General features: G+C 39.0%; 1 protein-coding gene across 1 annotated transcript in view; it reads right to left on the bottom strand.

Moving 5' to 3' along the window:
- Positions 1–232: 232 nt before the first annotated feature.
- The window catches only part of MTTP (microsomal triglyceride transfer protein), a 44,569-nt gene continuing 24,695 nt past the window's right edge, over positions 233–20,106 (bottom strand). Inside the window, exons 11-18 of the mRNA XM_065877827.1 lie at positions 16,125–16,337; positions 13,772–13,983; positions 11,522–11,619; positions 11,293–11,414; positions 9,714–9,941; positions 4,313–4,437; positions 1,895–2,065; positions 233–404 (exon numbers count right to left, since the gene is read on the bottom strand). Of these exons, the coding sequence (XP_065733899.1) occupies positions 233–404; positions 1,895–2,065; positions 4,313–4,437; positions 9,714–9,941; positions 11,293–11,414; positions 11,522–11,619; positions 13,772–13,983; positions 16,125–16,337 (1,341 nt within the window). The remainder of the gene's footprint in view (positions 405–1,894; positions 2,066–4,312; positions 4,438–9,713; positions 9,942–11,292; positions 11,415–11,521; positions 11,620–13,771; positions 13,984–16,124; positions 16,338–20,106) is intronic.

The raw sequence follows: 20,106 nt of genomic DNA, 5'->3' as shown, positions 1-20,106 counted from the left end.
ACTAAGAATGCTACTAAAAGTGTCACATAGGTTGGCTCAAAATGACACTGTAGGTAGTACTGAATGATTCAGGCCCAAGCTTAATTATGTGAGGTTTTTCACTGCTTTTTACAAAAACTCTTAAATACAGGTAAATATGTAAACACTGTGCTCTCAGAGGAGCAAGTACTTAGGCACGTCACATCGTATCCCTTCCGGGGAGGTGGATTCCAGTGAAAGAGCCCCATCAGTTTCAAAACCAACTGCTGGAACTACTCTCTGGTTGAGGAGGAAACACCGCCTTGCACATCTCAGAGTTCTCTTGGTGCAGCGGGAATTCAGATCCCGCTACTAGGCTTTCTTTTCTCTTCCGAGAGACATAACCTCTGCCTGTGGACAGCCTCTCATACTTTGTCTCAAATTGCCTGCATAATAACAATAATAACAAAATTACACACATATTAAAGTCACCCCACCCCCGTCAGAGCCAAGGTACTGAGTGAACACTTGAAGCTTCTGTTTCAAAGCCATTTGAGAAAGGATGTGAGTACCAAAGACGACTAGCTCTCGTTCCCACGAATGGGGTGATTTTTTTCTTCGCGTTTCTCTTCACACGCCTGGGATACGGGAGTGCTGTTACTCATTCTTCTGGAATGAAGGACCAAATGTCTCGCAGCTTTCTGCAGAGGCTGCTAAGCTTTGTAGGCCTTGCTATGTCCCCCACCCTCATTCCAGGAGCCCCACCTCTGGAGCATTCCCCTTTCGAGAAAGGAGCAAATCCAACCAGATTTAAGCTGAGAATGCTGACAGGGAAACATCCCCAGAGCCCTGGCCCAAGTGAAATGTGGAACCTAACTAGTTAGCCTTGTGCCTGGGCTGCTGGTCACTGCATTTTGACCATCGGAAGGTTGATTTTCTAAAATGTATTAATGGAGGTTTATTCTAGACATAGGTTAATAAATTAGCAACAGCTTAATGTACTATAATCTACAATCTTTTCTTCTGTAAAAACATAACCTGTTCGTATTTGTACTTACATCATCTAGCATTCCTTACGTGGATCATGAAATTAAAAATATAAAGAAAGAAGGTGCTTAACTCTGCCCTACTTATCAAAGGAGATAATGTAAAACATGGTTCTCTGTTTTAAGTATACAGATTCCCTTCATGGTTAAGCGTGCATGTCAAGGCGACCTCTACACCCACTACAGAAAAGTCAGTGCTCCCTAGACCTGAAGCATCCTACTTCCTCACTATAGTATTATTAGAATAATTGTTACAAAATTCAAAGGGCACAGTGTAAATGAAAAGCTCTAGAGTGGATAAGGTGTTGGGAAAACTACATGGACAGTTATATATTTAGTTTCTGGGACACTAAGTACTCTACTAAAAGCCTTTTTTTTTTTTAAATTCAAAATCCCAAAATCTTAAGCTTGAGCCAAAACTTAAACCAGGTCAAGTTGCTGTTGTACGGATTACCTAAAAATTGTGATTCATTTGGGCTCTTAAACCAACAGTAAATGATTGTCAGATGTTCTGTCTTGAACGTTCTGTCCAAGAGACAACTGTGAAGAGAGCTGATAGTAAATGTGCATCTAGTGTTTTTGCTGAAACTGTGTGGCAATTCTTACGGTAAATCAAATCCCTTTGTTGCCTTGATAAATTATTTCTGGGCTAGAATATGATATTATCTCCAGAATCAAATGAACTAGTCATTACAGTTTCTTGGTATCCTAGAAACTAACTGTTCTTTTTAGTCTTATCAATTATTCTTTTACTCATTTAAAGAAAAGTCATGTTTCACTGGGTTTTTACCATTTTCCTTTAATTTCTGTAACGGAATGCTCAAAACTGGGTGCAAGTTCCTGGTGAACTGGGGCTGGCCCTGGAACATTCCATAAGCACTGCTTCTTACCTGTACGGAATTCCATCCTTGTCCATCTGCAGGCACACTAAGAAGGGGTACTGAGAAAACTGCACCGTGGAGATAAACTCCAAGCCTGCTTCTGTTTCCATACCAACTTCCAGGCCAGTTTTCACAAAAGAGGAGTCCACTGTGATGTCACCAGTTATTACCACAGTTACCCTAAGAATTGAACAAAATAAGCTGTTAACCACATTTAACTGAGCTGAACTAACAGACCACAGGGTCTGAATTTCTCGTGCTGATAACTGGAAAGAAACACTTAAGAGACTAATAGGTGACCTAAATGTGCTTAGAATTCTGTTGGTAACCAGGAACTGGTTTGTCCCAGCAATTGGGCAGTGAAGTTTTGCCCTACTCCTGAGTCCTCCCCCAGCCTTCAATTCTAGATGTGGGAATGAAATGTCTATCAGGCATTAATGTTTGGTATGCGCATAACAAGAGCCATGATAAAAACATGCCTGGGACCTGGTCCTATCAGGAAGTCAGAAATACCTGTGTTATCTTAAAACAAAGTATAAGCTCACCCAGAAGACAGTTGATGTTTACAACAATTTTCTTGGTAACGATCTCTCTGTTGGCTTCTATGTAGCTACCTCAATTCCATTTCATTACTTTCTCCAAAGGGTCTCTAATGACAGAAGTCTATGGTTGCCAAGATATTTGAAAAATACAGTATCACAAAGAACCATTCCTACAGCATGTATATTGGGTGCCCCAGAAAGGACAGATATCATAGGTTCTCCAGTGATCACCTAGACAGATTGGATTGACTAGGATAGAGGCTTGGATGAAAATGAAGAGGATAAACAATCCTAGTAGAAGGCTTACCTCTAGGACTACTCTAATTTAATTGTAGACTTTAGATGAAATCAGAGCTGTACGTTCGTGCTCTTTTAATAGGCTACTAATTTTTGCTGTGCTTCTCACAGCACACCTGCTGCTATTGCCAGTGTAAAAGTAGGTCAGAGGTGGTATCATTTAAATCCCTGAATCCTTTTCCCTGAATTCATTAAATCCCTGAATACCTTCTAATATCTTACACTCAACAAAGGCTTAAGAGATATTTTTTAAATGAACAAATGGAAAATTGAAGATGAATTGGCTATAATGTGGACACTGGCAGGTACTTAGGGATACTGTGTCTCTTTTAAAAAGCCAGAAATTTTTGTTGTAGCTGTTGTTGATTTCCTTCTGAAAATAATTCAGTTCAGTTTAATTTGGGTAAACTGTCTAGAAAATACATCAAAAAGATGACCAAGATGACTGATGCAGTGGGAAGCCCTAAATTATATCGCTTATCACTCTGAAAGCCTCTCCCATTTCTCATTCTTTGGTTCCTTTTAGTAACACTGAGGGTCACCTTTCATGTTAAGCGTGCCACCTTTTGATTTTTCTCAATTCCTTCATCCATTGTTCAAAATAAACTAAAAATCTAATTTTAGCACTCCTATCTCACCTCTGCCCCACTGTATTTTTAAATATCCAAAAAGTAAAAAACAATTGCATTTTCATGTTCTTTTCTTCAGTATTACAACAAACAGAAGAATAATTCTTCTGATTATCACATTGGTTCAAAGACATTGTTTTAAGTTCAATCACATTGGTTCAAAGACATTGTTTTAAGTTCAAAATAAAACACTTTCATTTGATCTGATGGGTCAATTAGAAAAACTAAAAGAGCAGAGAAAATTCTGTTTAGAAAAATGAACACTAATAGAAACACTTAAGGACTCAATGTTTAAGACTTAGATTCTCACAAAAGTGATCATCTTTTTATTTTTCTCCACTGAAGATAGCAAAAGAGGAAAGATTTTAAATCCCAAAGAGAGGTATAAGCTAAAAAAAATTGCTTAAAAGTAAAGTCTTCTGACAGCATTGTCAACTACCAAGAGAAGATGAACATCTCATCCACTGTGCAAGCTGTCCGTGGATGTCTTTAAAAGCTAAGAGATCCTTGGCTGAGCCATATTACGTACCTAGATGCTCATAAGAAGCTATGGAAAGAATAACTTCCCATGGTTACTCTCTACTCTATGATTTAATGATTACAAACAGAAAGCATAGATTTCAAGAAGTCGGAAAGTTAAACAATTCCGAAACCATATCTCTGCATATAGAGAACAGACTTGTGGTTGCCAAGAGGGAGAGGGGGTGGGGGAGGGGTGGACTGGGAGTTTGGGACTAGCAGATGCAAACGATTATATAGAGAATGGATAAACAACAAGGTCCTACTGCACAGCACAGTATATTCAATATCTTGTGATAAACCATAATGGAAAAGAATATGGAAAAGAACTATATATATGTATAACTGAATCACTTTGCTGTACAGCAGAAATTAACTCAACTATATTTCAATAAAATTTAAAAAAAACTTTATCTCTGTGGTTCTTTACATATGCTTACCGATTTTTCACTCGGGTCTTAGACTCACGATACCACAGGCTAAACTCCATTGAACCTGAAATATCAATAGCCAGACCACCCTGCACATCCATATTTGCCTTCAGTCCAGATTGCAACAGAAGCTCCTAGAAACAAAGATATAGAATAACAGTGAGAAGAAGAAGAATTAGAAGAAGGAGGAGGGGAGGGCGAGGGGCACAATGTAGCCAGCCCCTTTCCAAAGGCACATTCAACCTCCGGCTGTAGGTAATACCATTTGAGTTGTGTTAACATTGAAGTCTTTCTCTAGGCTTGGAAACACATCCTAACCTTGATCACGGAAGTAGATTATTGATTTGCTAAATTATTTAGTCAATTAAAATACTAAAGAAGTGAAGTGTCAATTGACAAGGGTGCTTTCTTTCAATCTTTGCCTCACTTTGGGAGGGGCAATGGTTCTCAAAGTGTGGTTCCCTGACAAATAACATGAGCATCCAGGGAACTTGTTAGGAACGGAAGCCCCATACCTACTGAATTAGAAACTCTGAGGGTGGTGCCCAGAACTCTGTGTTTTAATAAGCCCTCATGTGCTTCTGTTCCACCTAAATTTGAGAACCACAAGACTAGGGAAAATGAAAGCATATCCATCAGAAATCCAGTGTGGCTTTGGAGTGGGGGGTGAGGGTTTGGGATAGATGATCTCTTGAAGTCCTTTAGCACTTTTGTAGTTAGGTGCTGTGTCAAATATAGTAAACTGCATCCTGCTGGTAAATGAAAGGCAGGATCAAAACTGCCGCTGCAGTATACAAGTTCCAGGAATTGCCTAGGAAAGGAAAGCTAGGCAACTTAACTAAGCCATAATATCCTGTTGTTTGACATTTGGAATGACATCAAAATAACAAACAAGACCAACATGAACTCCACGGCATATTCCAGAGGGACAGTACTCATTTACGAACATAGTCCATCCTCAGTAATTTTGTAGTTGTCTGAAAACCATTGTTTTATGCTGTTTGCCAGCATTTACCCTTTAAGTCTTGCAATTCTATGTACATTAGATGGGGTGATGTTGGCTGAAAAATTCTCCAGCTGGATTGGAATCAGATTGCCTTGGGACAGTGTTTGAAATGATAACAGTTCTGGGAAAAAGGCTCAGTACATTTAATTTTGATATTCCTCCAAAGATCTTAGGTCCACAGCAACTGGCAGCATGACTAACTTCTTTACGTAACTGCCCTATTCAGACCAAATAAGCCATGCTTTCACCAACTATTAATGCCGCGATTTCACTTCCTAGAAAGTACTGTGTTGATCATCGATCTCCCTGAATTTTCTCCAACTTTCAAAAAAATGTGGCGAGAAATCTCAATCGTAGAACTTGGTTTACTAGAAAAGTCTGATTGTGGCATGAAACTACCTTCAGTCTGAAAGACACTTGGACGAAAGCATGAGACTCTCAACACAGAGCTCAGGCTGCATTAGGAGACAGCCCTAAGGACACTTACTGCTACGTTAGGTCCAGAACAAAATGTGGTGGTGGTGGGATGCAGGGGTTACCTCAGGCATTATAACTGATATGAAGGAAGACAAATTATCCTGAGAAAACCACGATAATCATGTCCCAATTGTAACCTATGCCCATGAACTGCAGAACCAAGACGTGAGTTCTGCACTTGCACTGTTACTGTCATTGTTTCCAAATTGGCCCTACTGTACACCTGCCTCAAAAGTACTTCCTTATTTGGATCATATTCTCCATTCCCCATTTGAAAACTATAATCTTCTTAGTCCACCTAACTCGGCAGAGGTCTGTGATGCGGACTTTAGCCTTCCCACTGACCATACATTACGTGGATGTCAAAACACACCAACTGCCATGGAAAAGAACATTTCACGGCTATAAAACAAGGTGCCTTTTGTGGGGAGAGAGTATTTCCACTGCATTGTGGGTTTTGAGGAGTGCCTTGGCTTTCCGGGAATATTCCACTTCTCTCCTGCAAAGGGATCATGGAAGAATTCTTATGCATGTCACACAGGAATTTATTTGGCCCCCCCCCACCCCGCAATAGAATGACAGACCACTGACCCCTGTAGAAGGACAAACCACTCTTTCCTTCGTGAAAGTGACTAAACCACGTAGGGCAGTGGTTCGAATTTTTGAGGGGTGTCAAATAAGTAGAACTAACAGCTTTTGAGCACCTACTGTGCCCCCAAAGCTCTACATTTTGTATCTCATTTAATTCCCATACAAATCTTCCATGGTGGGCATTATATCTGAAGACTGAAAAGAAAAATTAGGCTTGGAGGCTGCATGTGGAGCTAGAATGAATACCCAGACTGTCTCTCGTGGGGAGACTTTTCTACTACCATACATGCGTGGCTAGCAGGAATCATAACTGTCATTTGTCTCATAGTGTGCAAGGAAGCCTGTTCTGAGAAATATTGCAAAAAAGATAAAGCATAGGCTTATGTCCTTGTTTCACCAAGAGGACATATTTATTTAAACTCTTGTTTATGAACCAGAAGAATAAGATACTGGAGCTTTGTATTCGTAGCTAATGTGACCCCTTTGATCTTATACTTTTGGGCCTAAAGGTGTTTCTTAGAGCTCAGACACTGATATTTTGACAACTCATCCCATTGCTCCCATTCAGGAAAATATGTTCTTTGCTGGCTAAAGAGGATTCCCCTGTTAACCTGACTTTATGAGACATCCTTCTCTGAAGAGTGATCCAGCTAGCTGCAAAAAGAGAGCGAGAGAGTAAGCACAGAGTAATTCCATCTGCCCTGGCGTTTGTGACCGGTCATCCACTGCCAAAATTTCCTTCAATGTCAGCACTTGACCTAGAGTGGTATGTGCCCCTGAAGCTAGGATGGCATTACTGGAGTGCTCTGCAGAGCCAGGGAGACTCAAACAGCATATTTGTGTAATAAACCCAGATCTGCCAAATACTCCAATCTAAATTACACTGGCATTGGGCTATGTTCAATAACTAAGGGAAGATCTTTCCCTTAGAATATGCCTGCAGTGCCCTAGCTTAATGAAGACAAAAATCATGCAAGATAAATCTAGATCAGGGGTTGGCAAACTATGGCCTGCAGGCAAATCTCGCCCACTGGCTATTTTTGTAAATAAAATTTTACTGGAACACTGCCACGCTCATATGTTAATATATCACTTATGGCTATTTTCACTCTACAGTGGCAGAGCTGAGTAGTTCAACAGAGACCATATGTCTCACAGAGCCTGAACTATTTACTTTCTGCCCTTTACATAAAAGTTTGCCAACCCTGACCTAGGTTATTACTTATCTTTGCATCAAGATTTATACCCCCATCCAGACTATTAGGCGTTGCTGTTGGGTAGGTGAGTACGTACAGGTGGTACTGAACTGTTATTATTCCTGCATCTTAAAATGTGGACTACTTTCTCAGCACTCTTATGCCTTCTTCAGAGATTCTTTCATTAAGAATACATCTCTCCAGAGGTAATACTTCAATGGAAAAATGCAGTGTCAAATTATAATATAATTTGAGAACAATTTTTCTTCTGTGACTTTGAGGATTAAGGGGCATGAAACGCATTGCTGGTTGTCCTTCTTTTCATTCATATCAACAGAAACACAGTTTTGTTCAGAGTGTCAATACAACCATTGAAAAACTATATTTACTAGCTTCTCTTGCAGCTAGAGATATCCATATGGCACAGTTTGGGTCAATAAAAAAGGACTTCTTTTTGTAGATGCTTATCTTTTGTAGAAATGGTTAGTACTCGCAGGACAGTTCTTGAGAAAGAGTCTCAGACTCTGCTGTACCTTACCCTTCTCTCTTCCTTCCTGGAACGAGGAATTAGTGCTGGAAGTGCAGCAGCCATCTGATAATCACAAGTAAAGATGGCCGACCTGAGGAAAACGAGTCTGGCTCCTAACAATATCTTAGGGTTTCCATATCAGTCCTGGATTACCTACTTCCAAATACTTGTAACATGATAAAAATCAAACGATTTGGTTAAGCTACCCCAAACTGGCTTCTTTTGTTATATACAGCTATCCTGAACTGTTATGAGGAATAATAAAGATAGGGAATTAGCATCTAGCTTCAACCAATGATGTTTTGGTGGAGGTTTTAGTAAATCTGATATTTAAGGTCACTCCCAGATCTTAAAATCTATGATTTCATAACCAGAATCCAACAAATCAAGATCCTCAAATTATCCGGCAAAGAACAAAGCTGATAAAAACTGTGAATCATCTGTTCCAGATGCCTCACTTTATGAGTAGCAAATCCTGGTTTAAAGCTATTAAGTAACTGCCCAAGAACACACAGAAGGTAAGTAGTGAAGGCAAAAGTCAAAACTAGGCTATTACTTATGAATTTATGAAACCACAAAAGCAAACTTCCCAAGCAAGTCCTATAGTCTGTAAATTTTAAAGTTTAATTTAATAAATATAAATCAGAGTGCAAGTGATCACTTTAAGGATTTCCCATAAGATCCTTTTTTAGCAAATATTCCATTTTTATATTGCTATGCTTAGCAAGGCAGGAAATGTCAAGCCATTAAAGAAAAAAATTTTAAGCATCAAACACTCAAACTCAAAGGTTATTCAGATTAACCCTTTTCTGTTTCTCAAAAAATTCCATGAGGCAGCCCACTCCCATCTCACAGTCACCTGGTCACCTGACTCTTACCACACAGAATATAGTATTGTCGTACCTTAGTACAGTAATGTAAGATTTAGGGGTGAAGCAAACTGAAAACTATTCTGAAGAATGCAGGTCAAGTGAATGAAAGTAATCCTACTCTTTAACAATGAGTGAACCTTTGTAAGCTTCTGTGAACATGCAAATTTGGGGCAGAGTCTCCATTAAACGTGTGGTTGGTGTCAGTGGTTGCTTGTGTCTCTACGAATTTGGCAGGGATGATGCACTATTTGGATCTTACCATTGTTGTCGTGACAAATGTCATCAGTAACTATGAAGCCATGTAGTTTAGCTCTTGCCTTCAGAAAAAAATATCATCTAAGCCCTTGTGCCCAGGAAAGCCAAGTGAAGAGATAAGGCCATCTCTTCTCTGTTGAATCCTAGGTTACTTTCTCCATAATTTCTTGTCTCTGTTCACATCAGTTACCCCCCACCCCCACCTTTTAGTTCTATGGAGATATAAATGACATTATATTATACTCATATTATGTTGAGTACTTCTTCTTTTGCCTCAACAGTGAAAAGATGTCTTAATCAGATAATACAGACAAAAGAAAACACATTTACCTGTAGCAAAAGAGAAAGGGCAATAATACCAAGAGGTTCAAATGCTTTGAATGTGAGTTCCAAGGTGGGTGGAACTTTGTCTTGTATCCTCCAAGCATGGAGTACATTTAAAGCATGCCTGGTACATTCAGTAAACAGTTGCAGAATGAATTACCTGGGAATGATCTATTAGCAGAATAAGTCCTTTCACCACACTCATAGGGTCGCTAGTTGCTGACAGCATTTTGGCCATCAAATCACTGTATCCGTTGAAAAAAGTGACAGGTCTGAGCTGAACATCAAAGAGGAGGGCTGACAAGCCAGCATAGGAGTCAAGGTTCTCCTCTCCTTCATCGGGAGTGGCTGCAATTAAGGTCTCCAGTCCTTGGGCTTCAATGACCACCTAGAGAAAATGGATATAGCATTCATGACACTAGCTCCATGCCTGTTCTGTACGTGATGATGAGCTGACAACTAGAACTTTCCCGGGGGTCAAAAACTCAAACATTTGCAGTTGCTAGGCAAAAACAAAACAAAAACAACTCCAGGCCTGAATATGAGTTCGTTTTCTTGATTTAATCCTCACAGCTACCCTTTGAGGTTCATATGATTGTATCCATTTTGCAGATGAGGCCAAAAAAAAAGCTCAAATGGCAGAGGTAAGTCTCAAACCCCTTCTTTCTGACTGCAATGACCATGAGCTTTCCATTTAATGGCGTCATCCTAGAGACTCAGTCTCTGCAGAACTGTCGTACATGGTGGATCGGCTATCTTGTAGAGCCCCTAAAAAGAGGCGGAGAAGTGTTGGGACAGTCTGCCCTACGAGAGTCTGCCCCCTAAGCCGTGACTCACACCTTCCCACATAAAACTTTCTCCAGTAAAAGAAAAGATGATGAACGCTATGAGGAGCCTCACATCCTGATCTCTGCCACACACAGGAATCCTACAGATTCTCTGTCCTCCACGCCCAGCACCTTAGCCACTGGGCATTTGGCATTTCAGAATGCATATCAGAAAACAGATGGTGATTCCTCAGGACAGAAAGCATGGTATCCTAACTAGAGTCCTACCAAAGGTGTAGTAATACAATATTGATAAGAGCTCAAGTTTATATACATTGCATCATTTTTAAAGCTTAAATGAGCTTATTGAGAAGGCTATAGTTTGATATGCATAAAAACTATAAAGAAAGTATATTTCACAGTTAGGAAGCCTTTAGAGATTGTCCCCACATTTGGGATAAAACTAAAGGGATGGAAGTCAGCCAGTTGTCAAATGCCTACACTTTATTCTTTTCTCTCTTAGCAATATTGAAAAAATATAGATTGACTCTTTGGAGAACCGTATTCTATCATGAAAGCTTTTATTATGGGGAATCAGTCTCTTCATAGAAACACCAAGAGAAGGAAATATATTCTATAACTAAATATCTGGAGCTCCAAGGAATATATCTATGGATAAAAACAGTTTTTAAAACATACATGAGAAATACTGGCATGACTTCAATTTTGTGACTATGTGTACCTTTGAAAAAATTATGGATGTTTGGCAAGTCCAGTGACTCAAAACACATACGCTTTCAAGTTCATGTTTGAAACTCTCTGGGACTGTAAACCATACAGCCTCTTGCAGATGATGATAGCTCCACCGTTAATTTATGCGTTCTATAGTGTTATCATTAGTATATATTTTATTTTACTGCATACTAACCTCTTACATACTTTAATAAGCAAAATTAATGAAAAATGAGATACCTGAATACTATGAAGAGGATTTTTCCTAATGTACTGAAAGATGTTCAGGTTACTTCTCCTTAGAATGCCAGAACCAGAGTAAAGAATGTCAAGACTGTAAGTAGATGCCGAATGGGGACTACCTAAGGACAAAAAAAAAAAAAAAAACAACCTGTAATTTAACAACAGTTCCAGCAATACCGAGCAGGGGACGGAGCAGGGAGGGAGAACCCCTTTTTGGGTTACGTACGTTCTATGTAGCCAGTATAGGCAGAAGAGGATCCACTCTTGGAGAAACGGTCATAATTATGAGCAAACATTCCCTTCAGAACTCGACGGACCATTTTGCTGTAACACGTAAAAGGAAAAAGCTGCACATTCATGGTAATGGCTGTGTCCCAAGTCAGATTTGGAAAGGACCCAAACCCTCAGTGGAACAGAGGGGGCCAAATTTTCCTCATGCCACTCCAAAACTGGGGAGGTGCCAGCTGGAGTGCCAGCATCAGGATGAGGGCTTTCCCCTCCATTCCTCGGATATTTGAAATTCAGTTTGGTATCAAAATGACAGCAAGGCGAGTTCAGCCAGCTATGAGATGGCTTAAGCTGACTGATAGACACACCTCAGGAGTGGAAAACACATGTTCTTTGAATCATCGTGGTTCTATTGTTAAATAGTATATACTTTTAAGGAAAGTTGTACCAAACTGGAGAGGTTGCCCAATATTTCTTTGAATGTTTTCCTACACCCTCTAATGTTATCACTGGCTAATGATATATAACAGCAAATTTCCAGGAATTTCTTCTATATTTGTGTAGTTTTCACTTAAAGAAACATCTCAGTAAAACCCAATAGTCTCCTCTAAAGTAAGTCTTAAACCTGACCCCATACCTCTATTTTATCTACTTAACTAATTAGTGTTGAGGTATTTCCATTCCTGGCTACTTAACACTAATCATATCAGTAATAATAAAATTATAACAACTCAGCAAAAGCGAAATCAAATAATCAATCAAAGAAATCTGGACCTAGTTCTGAGGTAGAACATCACTGAGAGGAAGAATGGTTATCTTATAGGTTTTTCCCCCAGTATCACTAGATTATAAGATTTTAGCCTGAAAAAGGAAAGATGAAGAGTAGTCCTCAAATATTCAAAGGGCCTGCATGGGGCTGAATGATTAGATCTCTTCCACTTTGCTTCAGGAATAAAATCTGGGCCAATAGAAGATTTCAGTTATGCAAAGCAGTAATGGAGAGAGTCTCTAAGTGATGACACAAGTTCCCTCAGAGGTGGTGAACCTCCCACCACTGGAGAGGTGCAAGCAAAGTCTGGACACCACCTGCCAGGAGACTAGACCCCCTCACTGGAGAGAGATAGCAAGTGAGGGGGCCTCTCAAGTCCCTTCCAACTCTGATGCTTTCAGTTTTGAGAATCTGACCTGCCCTGTTCGTGATGGCTTCCTCATGTTTCCCAGGCTGCTCTCTACCCCGCTGCTTCCTCTTTACTGTCCCCTGAATCACTAGGTTCACGAGACAATGGCAGCAAATACACCCAGGATCTCCCCCACAGAGTCTCACAAAAGCAAAGCTATAGAAGGAGAAATCAAATCCATTTGACCAGGTACACATGACTGCAGAGAGAATTCGTTTCTTTTCTGCATCTTTGATCTGCTTCCCCCTGCTTCCTTACTTGCCCTGCTCCTTTGTCTGTACTTACTCCTCCTGTTTCTTTTTCCTTCAGTCTTACTCCTTGTTTCTTTCCTTCGATCTTTACTGCCTTTTTTTCCATTTCCTTTCTCCTTACCTATTTCCCACCCTCCCCCCCCATGTCTGTTTCCCTTTTCAACTGGGAACACTCAAACATGATCCTTCCTGAAGGCAGTGCTCGGCATGTAACTCAGGGGAAATGGAGATTCCTTCCCTGGCCCTCTGATTTCAGTGAGGAAAAGGGACAGCAGTGAATTGGGAGAAGAGACTTGGGAACTGGAAGGAAGATGATTCCAATGAGTAACTGAGAGCAATGAAGTCTGCTGATTCCATTCTTCGTACTTTGAATAGTCCTAAAACATGGGTCTTGTCTAAGGTTTTAAACTCAAATGGTAAATTCATTTAACCTGTGATAAACGAGGCTTCAAAGATTCCTAACATTTGGAAAGTTAAGATGAAAGACCATTTGGTGGGAACCTACCTCATTTTATGATGCTAGTTATAGAAATAGTCCTACTGAAAATACAGTTGGATTTTAAAACATTGCTAACATTTGGCAATATGATGTTACCAGACCTAACGGGAGACCTAGAGTAAAAAAATCATACCCAGAGTTCCAAATCACAGTGCCAAAGTGAAGTTGTTTAATCTGGCCCTCCAAATAGTTTTGGCAAACTCTCTGGTTTTATGCAACATAACCCAGCATAAAGACCACACCATTATTATTAGCTACACATGTACCACATCAATATACAGATAAGCTTGGATAAGCAGAGACGGGGCACTGCTTCATACCTTGCAGGCATTTCAAAACGTAGGATGTCTTGGACAATGGAGAGCATGTATTTATTCATTTCTTTGGGAAGCTCCCCAATAGAGAGGAGGATGTTTTTTACTTCCATGTAGGATGGATTGTTATTTAAAATGATGGCAGCTGCAGTAGTGCGCACAGTCTTTTCGTGAACTTTATGATTCTGGTGGTATATCCTGTTCATAGTCTTCTTCACCTGTTCGTAAGATGTTCAAGCTTAGTTAGTGCTCATCTAGATTTTTTAAATTGATATCGGGCAGGAAGAGTTAACGCTCATAAAATAGACATGTGTTCCAATATTTCCCATATTCTTTTGCAATTATGTTGGGGTCATAGTTCTGGCTAATGGACCATGAACGGAACCACTGTGGGTAACTTCTGGGCCAACGCAGTTAAGAGCTGGTGTATCTTATCCCTCTCTCTCTTCTACTACGGTAGTGAGCTCAGGACCACGTTTTCTTTTACCTACTTTAGCCATAGAGTGGATGAGAAGCCGAGATTTTTGAGTCTTGTTTGTTATTGCAGCATATCATGGTATTCCCTAACAACCACAGAATTTTCAAAGACACTACTGCCACATGGCAAAGGGGCTCTGGAGAGAGATGGCTATATGAACTTACATTTCCTTACAATGAGGTACCTCAGAATTTTCCCTTCTTCTTTTTAATTAATAGACCTTTTATTTTTTAGAGCAATTTTAGGTTCACAGCAAAATTAAGCTTAAAGTATAGAATTCCTAAATACCTCGTGCTCCACATGCCTCCCCTCTCCCCCCAACATACAACCTTCTCCTGTATAACATCCTGCATCTCAGTGGTACATTTGTTACATTTGATGAATCTATATTGATACATCATTATCACCTAAAGTCCATAAGTCATATTAGAGGATTTTCTTCTTTCAACAAAACATTAACACAAAAGAAAATTTGCCAAAATAATTACATTCTGCGGCAACAAATAATTTCATTGGTCACTAGCATTGCCTAACAATATGCAGTGCTTGGGGTTCTGTACTAGGCATTTATAAATATTTCTTTCAGTTCTACTTTCCTCTGTCTTTTTCTATCTCCCACAAATGTTACCTTGTTGTCAGGTATATAGGAATTAAGAATCAGCTAAGCAAAAACAACTAGGAAGGGACAGAGCCAGAATTCATATGTTGGTCTGTCTATCTCAAAAACTCATGACCCTAATTACCACACTTTACAGCTTATCAACTTTGACACAAAACATAGTTGCAAACCGGGAACATCATTCTCAGCAGGCAGTTTATCTTACACTTTATAAACATTCTCTGCTCTAAAAAAAAGTATAGTTCGGATGGCTTCCTGAAAATGCAGCTGTAGGAACCAACATGGTAGTACCTAAGCCAGGTTATTCCAGTGTCAAAAAATTTAAGAGCATCTTAAAACTTGTGGAAGTAAAGATATTTCAGAAAAGAATTTGTTTCTTTTTTTTATTATCATTTGGAGTATTTTATTGAATTTTGATATTAATTTTAAGAAGACCACTTGACAACAAGAATTCATCCTGGGGAAGATATTTTGAAATCATATTTAACAGGGAATTGCTGAAGGAACTGGCATTGGTACCCAAGAGGAGAGAGGACTTTGCCTCTATTCGAATACTTGTAGAATTCTCCTGCCGGAGGGGAAGCCAAACTAAGACAAATAAGTGTTAGTCACAGGAAGGAAGATATCACCTTGATATGAGCAAAAAAATCGGACAGTGTGAGTTGTTCAATAATGAAGAAGTCTTGTGAAATATTGAACTTCTAGTCACCAGAAACATTCAAGTACAGGCTGCATAACCATATTGCAGAGACGTTTCCCCTAACTTTTCATGTACCAGTCATTCTGGACTTATTTCTTTTCCTGGAATATTCCACCCTCTTTCCCATTTGTGGGTCTTCACCCATATGCTTCCCCTGCTTGAAAGACTCCCACTTCTTTCTCATATTCTATCCAACACACATATCCTTTCTTCTGCCTGACCGTTTCTCATCTTTTAGCTTTAGATTTAGCTCCCCTTGCTTTATCTTCCTTTCACACTCTTGACTTCCTATATCTTAGCATTATCTATTACCTTTGGTGATAAAACAAGAGAATGTGCTTCAATATTTATGCTTCAGGATATAGGACATTATCTATTCAAAATTGTGAGGCTGCTTCAGAATAGCCTTGAATCCAATTTAAGAGTTATTTCTAACAGGAAAGAGAGATTGTTAGTTTGGAAAAAAAAAAATAGGGTGACTTCAGAGAAGTTTGCATCTGACTTGTGATTAGGCATGCTTTTTTCCTTTTGTGAATGTTGCAAACATTCTTGGAGAATTTACCTCATCAGTTATGAAAGGGGCATCATATCTCTGGAGAGTGGTGGTGGCGAGGTGGCTGATAGGCCCCTCTCCTGTCTCCGCATACTTCAGAAGGAGTGGGATGCCTTCCGGAAGCCGGGCATTCTTCAGAGCCAGCAGGTACATCATTTTGTCCTCCTTTTTTTCTGCTTTTTCAAGTCCTCCCAAGATTAACTTCTTGGCTTCTACCACTCCCTAAAAAATCACATTCTACATCAGACATATGCATAACCATATATTAAACAAAGCTTGGGTAAGATCAGCTTCACTCTTGTGTCCAGGATAACAGCCTAAGGTTTTAGAAAGGTTTACACTGGTTGCCTGACTGAGGCACACAATGAAAATGAACAAGTAAAGTTTGATAAAGGTGGTGTTGTTTTTTTAAAAAAATACATACATTAACATATTAAGAAGCAATGAGTATAATTAATAATGGGCATATTTACTTTTAAACACATTCTGAATGCATAAAGTCATTTTTAAAATTCCCTTGTGATCGATTATTCCTAAAACTGCCCATTCACTGAAATTCTAAAATAATGGTTAGATGGTGCCTAAATAGTGGCACACACCTTTTCCTTAGTAACAACTTCGGTGAAAGCACTTAGCACTCAACTGTAAGGTCTTGTTCTAAATGTTTAAAAAGTGCTTGTTCCCACTTGATTCCAAATTTGATTAATGCTGACATACTGTTCAAAAAACATTCCTTGAATGCCTTTTATGTAGCATGTACTTTGCTAGGTACTTTTCAAACATATTCTTTAATCAGAAAAGGCCTTTTAGTTTTCTGGCCTAGAAACTATGAACTAGCAAGTTAACAGTTTAATGGAAAAGCAAATTAGAAATAGGTTCTTATTTTACCTTTGCTGCTACGTATGTTTTAGGGGCTTCAGTAATCATCCGTAAAGTAAAGGTTCCTAAGATCTAATTCATCTATAGGATTTATGAACTCTGAAACCAGGCTGCAGGTACACACACACGTGCGCACACACACACACACACACACACACACCATGGGAGAGATGGGGGGTAGGGAAGATATAAAAGGCCCCCAAAGAGAATGAAGATGCTAAATTTCAAATGTGATTAAAGAAATACCATTTCTCAACTACCAGATTGATCTTTAAAAATACAAAAGTTTGATAACATACGTTGTTATTGAGCCTACAGGGAAACAGGCATTCAGGTGGAAGCATAAAATGCTACAATTCCCATGGAAGATAATTTGGCAAAAGCTAACAAATCTGCATTTTGATCCAATACCCTGGCCCTGAAGCTGTATCTCCAAAATTAAGAGAAAGTGTGCCTAAGATTATTCATTTAAGCATTATTTGTAATAGTAAAAATAGTGAAAACCACCTAATGACCATACATGGGAGAATAAACTGTTCTGTCTCAGTTTAACACACAATAGAGTACTAGGCAGTTGTAAAAGGAAGGAGGAAGATCTCTGTGAACCAGTATGGGGTGATTTCCAAGGTATGTTGTTAAGTGGAAAAAAGAAGATGCAAGACAGTGTATATAGAAGGCTATATTTTGTGCAAGAAAAAAGAAATAAAATGTGTGTGTACATCTGCTTGCTGTTGCAAAAAGAAACAGAAAGGAGAACCTAAAACTAATGATACCGCTTACATAGAAAAGGTAGGTGAGAATGGGTGGAAGGGTAGGAAAGGGAATGAGACCTCTTTGAGAACACTTTTAAAATAAAGTCTTGACTTTTGAATCATGTTACCATTCCATATGTTCAAGAAATAAAATGAAGTCAACAAGGATGAAAGGTGGCTAAAATTGATTTCAAACAGAAACAAATGAACATGAATGTGTATCAGAGTAATAACATAACTAAACAGAAGAGAATAAAAAAGAATTAATCTAAACAATGTTTGAACATAGTCCTCTGACTGTATACCTTTAGTGAAATATATTCTAAGGTCAAAAAGACTGTGATGAAGTCTTGAACATTATTTAAGTCAGTTTGGTTTTTGTAATGACGTTGGTGTAACAATTCCAAAATTATTTTGTACATGTTTTAGGATTGAGCAAATGAATCAGGATATTAATGTTCTTGAGAACCAGGGTTCTCACTGTGGGAGAAGGAAGGTATAATTACAGAATGACGGAAGGAGAGGAAGAACCCTGTAGAACTGGAGGTAGCAGTATGAACTCGTAATTTAATAAATGTAAATATATGTATTTTGTCCATTATAAGAGCCTAGATGCAATGGCACTCGAATAATAAGAAGTAAAAGTCTTTAGGGGCAAAATGTCAGATGCACGCAACTTACTCTCAAAGGGTTCAACCAAGATAATCTAAAATGAAATAAAACAGAATGAGGTAATGCAAATATGATAATACGTTAACAACTGGCAAATCTAGATGAAGCAGGTATACAAATATTAATGGAATTGTGCTATTCTTACAACTTGTCCATAGGTTTGAATTTTTTCAAATATAAATTTGGTGAAAAAGGAAATTAGGATACAGGGAGATCAAAATGTAAGGAAAAACAAATAGAAAAAAGAAATAGAGGTTTAGTACTCATTGTGACCTGTGTAGCTGCCATTTAGACTGTCATAGGGCAGTTGCTTTCATGTCAGTAAATGCTGAACAGCTATAGCACTCGATAGCTTCGCAGGTACCTTTTGCACAGTAAGGTATTGTGGATTGTGTGCCCAGCAGATGCCTTAAATGTGTATTTAGAATACATCGTTTTCTTTCTATCCAGATGTCTTTGATATGGGCAAAAGATAGATGAGTATTCCACAGCAGAAAGTTGAAAAGAAAATTTGAACATTTGCTACGGTCCATTTGGTAGCCAAGTCTCATTATCTTCAAAGATGCATTTTTTTAAAAGCTGCTCAAAAACATTAACAAAACTGAATGACAGTGATGGATAGTTTACAGCTATACTCACAAGGTAACTTTAAAGATGTGATAACTAGGCTGTCCCATTATCAGAAGAACTTTAAATGTAATCCTTTGTTTTGTTTCCTTCTCACCCTATATGCCTCCCTTGGGTAATCCCATTGTCTCCTAAGGTTTCAGTCACTCTCTATTCCTGGTCCTAACTCCCTTTCTGAGCTACGGATGGATGTGGCCATCTGCCTATTGGACAACTCAACCTGGTGTCCCAAAGGATTCAAACATAGCCAAATTAATAGCTCTACCCTCCTCCCACCCCCAAACCAGGTTCTATAATAAATTTTGCTTAAGTGGTTCACATCACCATACATCTAGTATCCTAACCTGGAAGCTTAACAGTCACCTGGATTCTCACCTCTTTCTCATTCCCCACATCCCATCAGTCACTAAATACTATCGATTCTATCTCCTAAAGGGCTCTTGAATCTGTCTCCTTCTCTCACTGTACAGCACCTACGTTAATTCAGACCTTCATTAATTCGTGCCCAGGTTGTTGTAAACATTTCTGATCAGATCGTACTGGCCCTAATGCAGCTGACACCCAGTCTATATACCATTTTGCTTCTTCCTAGGTTAAAAAAATCAGCGTGTCATTCACCACCTAAAAACCACATTATTCTCCCTTTTCTCTACAGAATGAAGTCGAGACTCCTTAGCTTGCCATTAATAGAGATCCAGCCTACCTCTCTTCTCTCTTCCCTTCTTTCCTTCATCAGCACTCCCACCTATCTGCCCCACAAACATACATATTTTTTGCTCTAGCCCCACAGAATTTCTCACTGTTCTCAAGCATACAAGGCTCATTTTGAGTTTGGGCTTTTTTATACATTATTGTATCTATCCTAGAATGTCCTCTATTCCACAAAACTATCTCTTCACCTAAAAACCTCTTCTAGGCTAAGCTCTTTGATATTATCATTTTGGTGACAGCTTCCCCAGCACTCCCAAGCAGAATAGTTTGGTGCATCTTCTGTAGTATTTGCAGAGCACTCTTTTTTTTTTTTTTTTTTTTTATTTTTGTCTGTGTTGGGTGTTTGTTGC

This window comes from Phocoena phocoena, chromosome 5 (assembly GCF_963924675.1).
Source record: "Phocoena phocoena chromosome 5, mPhoPho1.1, whole genome shotgun sequence".
Taxonomy (NCBI): Eukaryota; Metazoa; Chordata; class Mammalia; order Artiodactyla; family Phocoenidae; genus Phocoena; species Phocoena phocoena.
Note: the sequence above shows the minus strand (reverse complement) of the source record. Positions and strands in the feature narration are given on the sequence as shown.